Source organism: Sceloporus undulatus, chromosome 1 (genome assembly GCF_019175285.1).
Source record: "Sceloporus undulatus isolate JIND9_A2432 ecotype Alabama chromosome 1, SceUnd_v1.1, whole genome shotgun sequence".
In the NCBI taxonomy this organism is placed as follows: Eukaryota; Metazoa; Chordata; class Lepidosauria; order Squamata; family Phrynosomatidae; genus Sceloporus; species Sceloporus undulatus.
Genome location: NC_056522.1, coordinates 105,630,334 through 105,641,124, shown reverse-complemented (window position 1 = coordinate 105,641,124; position 10,791 = coordinate 105,630,334). Strand labels below are relative to the sequence as shown.

General features: G+C 40.7%; 1 protein-coding gene across 1 annotated transcript in view; it reads right to left on the bottom strand.

Annotated features, from left to right (window-relative positions):
* Window positions 1-4,235: 4,235 nt before the first annotated feature.
* Window positions 4,236-10,791, bottom strand: part of GPRC6A (G protein-coupled receptor class C group 6 member A) — a 38,079-nt gene continuing 31,523 nt past the window's right edge. Inside the window, exon 6 of the mRNA XM_042446309.1 lies at window positions 4,236-5,368. Within this exon, the coding sequence (XP_042302243.1) occupies window positions 4,236-5,368 (1,133 nt within the window). The remainder of the gene's footprint in view (window positions 5,369-10,791) is intronic.

The window sequence follows — 10,791 nt, the reverse complement described above, 5'->3', positions numbered from 1 at the left end:
TAATCTGCACAGAGAGCCCCTATGGCTAGAAAAGGTGAAAGGAAAGCCAACGTGCTCACTTCTGGTATCTTTCCTTCCCATGTAGAAGCTATAAGTGGCTCAGGTCAGTGTGAAAGAAGCATATTCCTGGATTTCTCTAGTGGGGCTAGAGAAATCCTTTTCACTCTCACTGCACTTCTCCTCTGGTCCATCTGCCTTCAAGCAGAAAGCTCGGTGCTGCTTATCTTAGTCAGATCATTTCACTGTGCTCCTCCACCACTTGCATTTTACCTAACTGGCCCCGTATAATTCCCTGAGTATTCAATATAGCCTCCTTTTTATCCTATTTGAGAAATACAATTTCTGAAGACTTTTCCCACTCCTTTCAGTGGTGCACAACCCACTCTGGAGTTTTAGTTTAAACATGACAGGAGCTATCTAAGGTACTAAACCTATTCTTGGAGCTCTCCTTTAACACTACCACTAGTCACTGTTTGCACCTCTCCATGGCATTTCCTTTTCCACAGATGGAATGCTGCCCTCTGTTTGTCAGGAGGGAAGGGGCACTGTATCTATAACAGCTGTATTCTATGAGTGGAAAGCTTTCCGTAACAACAAATACAATTCTTCAATGTTTGCAACAACAACAACAAAAAAGGAAAGAAAAAAAGAAAAGAAAAGTGTCCTGGAGAAACATAATTTTAAAACTTTATTTTTAACAGCAGTGTAACTGTATTCTTCTTTTTATAATGAGAAGATCTCTGTACACAAAACATCCATTCCAACATTGCTGTAGGGAATCAGCAAGACAAGACATTTTACTGAAATGGCCACTTTCAGATGAATTTGAAACCACAAACACAGGTCTGAGAGTCCATCTTTCAATGGCAAAATGCTTAACACTGAGGTATTGGCAACAGTATTTACAAACAAATATTTACACACACACACACACACACACACATACACACTCCTTTCCAAAAGCTCAGAGGTTACAAGCACAAATACAGTGCAAATCCTAGACCTATCTACTCAGAAGTAAATACCATTGTGTTCAACGAGGCTTACTCACAAGTCAGTAGGTGTAGAATTGCAACTGTAATCTCACAAATTATTTTTAAAATCAGAGCAAAGAATCATGCAGCCTTCCAGCTGCTGTTAGATGGAAACGAACTGTTTTGCTGGGAGTTGCAATGTCACAACATCTGGAGGGCTGCGTGAATCTTGTCCTAGCTGTAAGCATACATTTAAATGATGTGGTTTACATTATAGTTCTAAATGAAACAACTAGTTAAATCTAACCAGTTATGGGGCATTAGTTACCCCAAGGAAGCTTAACTCACTATCAGGGCCCAAAGATAAATAGTTAAATTTAACTTGTTTTTATTAGTTATTTCATTAAGTTTAACCCCCCTCCCCCTGATACACACACACATAAGTAAATTTGCTGTTTAACATCACTCACTATTTATGTGGAGGAAAGAATAAGAGATTTTGTTTTATTATTTATTGTAAAGGATGGTCTCAAGAGGAGAGAATGACTAGAGAGCTCTGGAGTTTTTTGCAAGTGGAGATGGCAAGGAGTGAATTTGGAAGCCCTGGTCCTTTCTTGCAAATATATGCCTGTTATTCATGTTTTCACACTATACTGAGGGAAAGGGGTAAAGACAGAAGTTAGTGAAGAAATGCCTCTCTGTATGCTCAGAGGTACTACAAATATTTCTGATTAAGAATTTTTCACTCTAAATTCATCAATTGATCTTTCTAGCCACATATGCAAGCTACAGGAAAAGAGATTCCACCTGAACATTAGGAGGAACTTCCTGACAGTAAGGGCTGTTCGACAATGGAATGCACTCCCTCGGAGGGTGATAGAGTCTCCTTCCTTGGAGGTCTTTAAACAGAGGCTGGATGGCCATCTGTCAGGGATGCTTTGATTTGGATTTCCTGCATGGCAGGAGGTTGGACTGGATGGCCCTAGTGGTCTCTTCCAACTCTATGATTCTATGATTCTATGATTCTATATTACTGTACTTCATTATTGCAATGGCTCACTGTCCTCTAACTAGAATGAACGTATAATTCCTTATTCATCTTTTCAAATCCAGACAAACAATCCATGGCAGAGTATTTGAAGGATGAGTGAACAACATGCATGTTAGTGGGTGGGGTGGGGTGTGGGTGGAAAGAAGAAAGATGGAGATCAGTGGCAAAACCTAGTTCAGTTGGTTGGGGATCCTTCATACTCAAACAAATCTGAAAAGTGTGAGGTTGGAGAAGACCATCTGAAGATAACAAATAGCATTTTTGAAGGAACCAGTAACAAAATGGGCTAATAGTTCATTCTCAGTTTCTGTTGAAACAGATGAATTTGGTAAATAATTAATTACTGTAATGCAGTTCGACAAAATCAGCAAGTCTTGTTGTTAATGTTAACAGTAATTAATTAATCTCTGTGTTTCTAATGTTCCTCATTAATGAATTAATTTTCAGACCCAGTGTTTCAAGCTCTGGATAAGGAGAGTGAAGATATCCCCAACCTAGTATTCTCCATAAGTGACAGACTGCAATTCTCATCATTCCCAGCTGTCATAGCCATTGGATTAACTGGCTGAATTGGTGGGTATTGTTCATATCACATGGAGGATGGCAAGTTGTGGAGACTTGTATAAAATTTGGTTTTACAGCAAGGAAAAAGAGTGAAAAGCTGACTCCTTGAAAAGGTCAACATAAGTTTTCTCATTAGCTTCACTGAGGTCACTCCTTCACCCTATTGTTGCATATACAAGGCTACTGATGAAGAAAAATTAGACTTATAATTTTTCATTTGTGCCTTTAAACATGTATGAAAGAAAAATCAAAATTAATATCCAACTGTTATTTCTACACTTATGCCGAAACATATATTAGAAATAAAACAATACACAATACTGCAGGCTAAATGGTATGATGATGCAAATGCAGAATCTGCTTTATCACTGTTCACAATGAGACTGTACTACCTCTAGTAGCTGAAATGTTGAACTGTATATTGTCTTTTAAGGGTAGTTTCTTTTAAGAGCATTTACTTTATTTTACCCTTAATAACTATGGTTCATTCTAGTCATGATGGAGCAAGATACAGGGCAGTTTTTTGTTGTTGCAGGGTGCGGTATTAAACTGCTCATTTTAAAAAAGTCAAATAAACATATTTTCAACTTCAGTGGTCACAGTTCAAAGCAGAGCTAAATTAATTTAAATTAGTGCAATCTAACTCAAAGATACCATGGCTGTAGAGGTGAAGCACAAACCCCATCTTTCAGCACAAATCCCCTTCTGCCAGCTGCTGTCAGATGATCTTTTGCCAGTAGATATCCAGCAGAGGCAGAAGTTCTCTACTGGCAAAGATCTGCAAGCAGAAGAGGCAAAAGGGATGGAGAAGGAGGTAAGGGAGAAGCTGAGTTTTGTTTCAACCACAGCTCCTCCATAATCCTGGCACAAAGTCACACCAGGGCAAGGGGAATCCTAAGCGATTTCCAGCACCCTTAGGATGAGAGAGGCTTGTATTTGGTGCAGCTTCTTGGCCAGTTCACATTCCATTCAAAATCAATGTGCTTAAGCATGCTTCACTGTATGTGAACTTAATTTGGGCCATGGTTAACTCTGTCCACATTCATGCAGTATGTGTTTTTTTTCCTCACTGCTGTGAACTGCAAATTCAGGCTCTGGTTTTAAATTTAGGACTCAAGGTTGGCACTAACCATTATGAGTTATAGTACACATGTAATATTAAACCACTATTAATGCAGACAAAGCCCTAATCTGCACCGTAGAAATAATGTAGTTTGACACCACTTTAACTGTCATGGTTCTATCAAGGGATTTGTAGTTTGTTGTGGCACCAGAGCTCTCTGACAGAGAAAGTTAAATATTTCACAGAACTACAAATCCCAGAATTTCATAGCACTGAACCATGGTAATTAAAGTGGTGTCAAACTGTATTAATTCTGCAGTTCAGATTAGACCAAACAGAAGGAAAGGAAATTTATTCTAGGGAGAAGGAGGAAGAGAAAAGAAGAGAAAGAGGAGGAAAAGAACCATCCAAATTTCAGGCTGGCTCTGTTTCCAAACCACTTTTTACTGGGAAGCAGCATTATACTTTCTCCAGACCTACATCTTTGTGTGCTGACCACAATGTTTAGGGACAGATTGAAGGAAAGAATATCTAGCATAGATAGTATACTGTGGTCCAACAGATCTCTCATCCTGAAAGTATATCATATGCTAGAAAGTCTTCTCCTGGATATTGTTGGCCCTCCTATATTCATGGCTGGTACTTCCCCTCTTATCTCCCTGTACCCAGATGCTTGGAAGTGGCAGCTACCATTTACCCAGTTTTTTTCACTCTTAGCTTTAAAACAAGCCTGTGTGGTAGGCATTGGAGGTGTCTCACTCTTTGAGTCCAAAGAACTTTGGTTGACACTAAGGCTTCCTGCACTTTTGGATGAATAGCTATAAAGCATTTTCAGGAAGGCTGATTTTGTATTCGCTTCTTGCTTATACAGTATGATGTAGCACTTGGGAAAGAATGTACAGCAGAGGATCCCATAGTTAGAAATCAAAATGACAATGATTTCAACAGCTGGCAAGTATTTGCCAAAGGTAGTCATGTAGACTGGAATAAATATAATCCAGGCAATGAAGTAGATGAGCATGCCAAATGTGATGAATTTTGCTTCGTTGTAGTTCTCAGGTAGCTTCCTGCCTTTAAAGGCACAGATGAAGCAGATGAAGGCCAAAAGAGCAATATACCCTAGCATGATCCCCAGAGCCACAACTGAACCTTCATTGCATTCTAGGATGATAACCCTCCTGATGGAGAAATTCTCTTCCACAAAAGGGCTTCGAACTGTGATCCAAACAACACAAATCAAGACCTGGATCCCAGTGCAAAAGGACACAATGGGAACAGGTTTGTAGAGGCCTTTTAGCAACTTTTGCAACATGGGGTCAAAACTGAAGGCCAGTAAAATTTTCAGAGACTTAATCAAAATGCATGAAATGCAGAGGGCAAAGCTGATGCCAAAGAGAGCTTGACGAGTTTTACATGTGTAGGCTTTGGGCTTGCCAATGAAAAAGCCCGTGCTAACAAAAGCGAGGAAGTGACAGAGAAGGATAACATAGCATACTGTTAAGCCACCTGATGCCTTTACAACTGGAGTGTCCACATTTCTAGTAAATATTATGATAATGGCACAAATCAATACTATCCCAAGAACAGAGAGAACCATTAACAAAATAGCAAACCAGTCATTCCAGTTGAGGTACTGAACCATCTTCCTGTAGCATGTTGAGCTGTTTACAGGAGCCCAGTGGGTTCTGTTGTTGCATAAAATGCAGTAATCCATATCTACATGGAGAGAGAGACAGAGTTCTTAATAACTATCAATAGATGTTATTGAAGAATGTATGAGAATAAATTCATTTTTTTCTCAGAAAAGTGCTTAGCCCCAAGGAATCCTGGGTCTATCATATCATCATTATCTAACACAATCACACACACACATGTTGCAATTAGTATATACAGTAAGAAAAATCATATTAGTATATATAGCAATATAATATTAATATATAATAGAATCATAGATCATAGAATCATAAAGTTGGAAGAGACCACAAGGGCCATCCAGTCCAACCACACTGCCATGCAGGAAATCCAAATCAAAGCATCCCCAACAGATGGCCATCCAGCCTCTGTTTGAAGACCTCTAAGGAAGGAGACTCTACACACTCCGAGGAAGTGTGTTCCACTGTCAAACAGTCCTTACTGTCAGGAAGTTCTTCCTAATGTTGAGGTGGAATCTCTTTCTGTAGTTTGCATCCATTGTTCCGGGTTCTGCTCTCTGGAGCCGCAGAAAACAAGCTTGCTCCCTCCTCAATTGACATCCTTTCACATATTTAAACAGGCTATCATATCGCCTCTTAACCTTCTCTTCTCCAGGCTAAACATCCCCAGCTCTCTGAGTCGCTCCTCATAGGGCAAGGTTTCCAGACCTTTCACCATTTTAGTTGCCCTCCTTTGGACATGCTCCAGTTTCTCAATGTCCTTTTTGAATTTGGTGCCCAGAACTGGACCAGTATTCCAGGTGGGGCCTGACCAGAGCAGAATACAATGGCACTATTACTTCTCTTGATCTAGACACTATACTTTTATTGATGCAGCCTAAAATTGCATTGGCCTTTTTAGCTGCTGCATCGCACTGTTGACTCATGTTCAATTTATCGTCTACTTGGACTCCTAGATCCCTTTCACATGTACTTTCATTCAGCATGTGTCTCCCATCCTATATCTGTGCATTTCATTTTTCCGCCCTAAGTGCAGTACCTTACATTTCTCGTGTTGAATTTCATTTTGTTAGCTTTGGCCCAGCTTTCTAGTCTATTCAGATCATTTTGATGTTGATCCTGTCCTCTGGAGTATTAACTATTCCTCCTAATTTGGTGTCATCTGCAAATTTGATAAGTGTGCTCCAATTCTGTCATCCAGGTCATTGATAAAGATGTTGAATGCACTGGGCCCAGGACAGAGCCCTGTGGGACCCACTGGTCATTTCTCTCCAGGATGAAAAGGAGCCATTGTTGAGCACCTTTGGGTTCGGCCAGTCACCAATTCAGATCCATTTAACAGTTACTTTGTCTAGCCCACATTTTACAAGCTTGTTTGCAAGAATGTCATGGGAAACCTTGTCAAAGGCCTTACTGAATCAAGATATACTATATCCACAGCATTCCCTTCATCTACCAAGCTGGTAATTTTATCAAAGAAGAGATTAGATTGTCTGGCATGACATGTTTCTCTGAACCCATGTTGACTTTTGTGATTATGAATGCCTTCTAGCGTTCACAGACTCTCTGTTTAATGATCTGCTCCCGAATCTTTCTGGTATGATGTCAGATAACTGGACGATAATGTTGGGATCCTCTTTTTTCCCCTTTTGAGATGGGGACAATGTTTGCCCTCCTCCAGTCTGCTGGGATTTCTCCTGTTCTCCTCCTCCTCCTCCTCCTCCTCATCATCATCGCTAATAATTACATTAGCAGATGATGATGATGATGAGAGGAGGAGGAGGAGGAGGATGAATATTAATAAAACTACAGAAGATTTACACTAAATATTCTTCATTCAGTTATAATTACAGCTATCGTTCAGACAAAAACCCTCTGGAATACAGCAGAATTGTTGCTGTTCCTGCAGTCCATTTCTTTTTGCACTCATATACTGCAGATGGCAAAGCCTTATAGCAAGGGAAAATGCTTACTTTAATAACTAGGGGGCCAGCCATCCTAAACTCAGCTGAGGAGGATGGGTATGTGCTGTTCTGCTAGTGCAGATGGGGGTATGCCAGCAAGATGTCCCTTACATGGCTGTGGTATAGATCTTTCTGCTAGCAATATTCCTGATCAGGTCTTTTTGGATGTATGTATTTTATCATGTAATCTGTCCCTATTTTTTATGGATGTATGTTTGTATGTGTGAAAGGAAGTGGACATGGATGTGATACCCAAGTGCTTTTGTTTCCCACCATACTACATGTGTTTGATTCTTATCAGTCCTCTCCCAGCTCCCATGCTCAGGTGAAGATGGGAGATGAAACAGCTCTTCCCTCATTTTGAAATGGCACAGTGAAATGGCAGTTCAATGGATGTGCTGCTCATTCTGTAGGTGGATCTCCAGAGTCCTTCTCACCCCCACTGCCATTAATGTGTTACGACTGGTCTGCATATGACCCTAAAGATCTGGTTGAGCACCATGGCTGTACTATTATGCACACTTACCCAGGACTTAGTCTCACTAAACTCAGTATAGCTAGGGATGCCATATCCCGGCGGCCCCCAGGACAGTTCCGCTTTTGGGGCCCCCCTGCCTGACCCGGTCTGGTTCCCCCCAACCCCAGCCTTTGTCCCGCCTCCAGGCCAGCCCCGCTCATGCGGCCATTGCTGCGGCCGCTAATGTGGCTGGCTGCCAACCCACCTCCTCCTCCTCTTCTTGGGCAGCACCGCCTTTCTCCTCCTCGCCAGCGCTGCCGCTGCCGCCGCCACGCCACCCGCATCGGGGCTTTCCCGCTCACACGCGGAGCTATGATGGAGGAGCTTGTCTCCTTGGGCCAGCCGGCCATTGGCCAGCTGGCCCAAGGGGACGGGCTCCTCTTCCCTTGTGCGCGCCACCCCAGCCACAGCATGGGCCAGCGGCAGCGTGCGTGTGCACGCACATCCTCCACATGCACGCCCTCACGCGGGGCTTCCCAAGGAGCCCTTGCGCCAAGGAGGAGGATGAAGAGGAGGAGGTGGTGGAAAGGTGAGTCAGTGGCCATTTCAGGTCTGCCTTGGGGTTTTTTTTTAAATTAATTTTTAAAAATATAAAATACTTATTTTTGTTTTTTTTATTTTATTAATTTTTATTATTACTTTTTATTTTATTTTATTTCATTTATTTTTATTATTGCTTTTTTATTTTATTTTATTTCATTAATTTTTATTATTGCTTGTTTTTATTTTGTTTCTTTAATTTTTATTATTGCTTGTTTTTTATTTTATTACATTAATTTTTATTATTAAATATATACACCCCTGCCTTGTTTTTTTAATTTTTTCCCATTATTTTTTATTATTAAATATATGCAAGTCCATTTTCTGTGTATTTATGGCACTTTGAATGCTAACAAGTCTGCCTTTCTTGGACAATTATAGTGATGATGATGATGATGATGGTGATATTGATATCAACAAGCCTCTGAGGTACGGCCAATGTAACTTGCTGTGATTTTTACAAACTCATGCGCAGTGAAGAAAAACCACAGTCCCTTGACCAAGTACACACTTCTGAGAAGTACAGTTGAACCCGAGGGCAAGTACATTTCTGCCATCTGTTTAGGAAAAATGCCAAAATGTCCTCCATTTTGATCATGCCTAAAAACATGCATTTATATTAACATTTTTTAAAAACCCTCAATTTTTTGCATGTCCTCCATTTTAAAAAAATGTGTCCTACATTTGAAAATGTTGCCCTACATTTGTCCTACATTTGTCCCGGTTTGGAGGTCCTGACTTATGGCAACCCTAAGTATAGCTTATTTTTGAGTAGACACAAATTAAGTGATTATACTCTTGGAGGCCATGCTACAACTCAAGAAGTCCCTGGTTTAGTTCTTAAGCCTTGAACTCCCAAATGATCACAGGCAGGCCTCTTTCTCTACATACCCACACACAAAGGCAATATGGGGCACAGTAACAGCAACCTAACATACAGATATGATGCAAGGTTTCACTCTAGATCAGTGGTGGCTAGTGGCTTCCATATTAATGGAGAGGTGAATATGCTCTGAGCTTTATTAAAACCAAGAGTAAACTCATCACTCCACTGACATGGAAATCACTAGCCATGATTGATGTATGTCATTGTGGGCAAAGTGTGACCCATATGCCACACATGTGGCCCTTCAGGAGGTGTTGTTATAAAAAATGAACAGGAAGTAATTTCTGGGCTTAAGATGACCTGAGGAAAAACTTGTCAAAATTTTCCCCATGCCAGAAGGTGTTTGGGAGTCACTTACATGGGGCAATAGTGTGTGTGTGGACCTCCAAGTTCTTCTGGAGGGAGGAGGGCTAATGTATCTCCCTTGCCTCTGACATTTCCTCAGCCCTGATCTACCTAATGCATGTGATGCATGTTGAAAGCCTGTAAGTGCTGTAATTGCTATACTGCTGTTAATACTGTAATTAGAAGTAGGCATAGTTCACCTGCCTGTATCACTCCCATTATCATTGTATAAGAGAGGTTCCAGATAATAAGTCCCTAATGCTTTGCGTCTGACCCCTAGAGATGGTGGAGGTTAGAAAGCTAAATAACAACTGGATTTGTTACAAGGCAACAAAGTTATGTCAGTAGTGGTATTGCATTCATACTGATAAGATAGAAATGAATGTTTTAAAAGAAAGAAATGTATCCTTCATGCACAAGGACAGGAGATTTTATTCCCCCAAGATCATATTTTGTTGTAAGGTTCGCACAGGCATTCTGCACAGTTGTCACTTGCTCTGTTCAATTTTCTCATGGTTCAGCCATGTGCCATGCTGCTTTAAAAAACAAAACAACAGCCAGGACAAAACTTGTCTCAACCACTGTAGGTTTCCAGTCACGAGGGTAAGTTTTTGTCCCAGCCAATTGCAACATATTGGGAGATATATATCTTTCCACATATCATTATTTTGGGGGAAATGGATGCAGGAAAAACCAAAGTCACTCGCTCTGATTCTCAGTAGGTTGACTACAGTTGGGAGAAATAGACATTTCTCAGCCTAAACTTTCATGCACTGGAATTCTCATCAAGGTCAGAAGATAGCAATAGCATATAACTATTTTTATACTGCTTATTAGTGCACTTAAGTACTCCCTAAGCTTTTTACAATTTGGAAGCTAATTGCCCCCAACAAGCTGGGTACTCATTTAATGATCTCGGAAGGATACCAGGCTGAGTTGACCTTAAGCCCATGGCTGGTACTGAACTCACAACCTTGTGGTTTATGAGCAGCTGCAGTACAGGCATTTTACCACTGCACCACCAGGATTAGGGTTTTTTTTAGTCTTGATGCATGAGGGTTAAATTAAAAATAGAAATATTCCTGCCCAGGATTCTGTCACAAAACGAAGCCCATACATAGCTGGGACACTGATGGTGTAGTCTTACATATACTCAGATGTAAGCCCCACTGATTTAAGCCTTATAGGTTAACCTTCAGCCCAGTTAAAATGGATTAATGTCATTGTGTCCACTT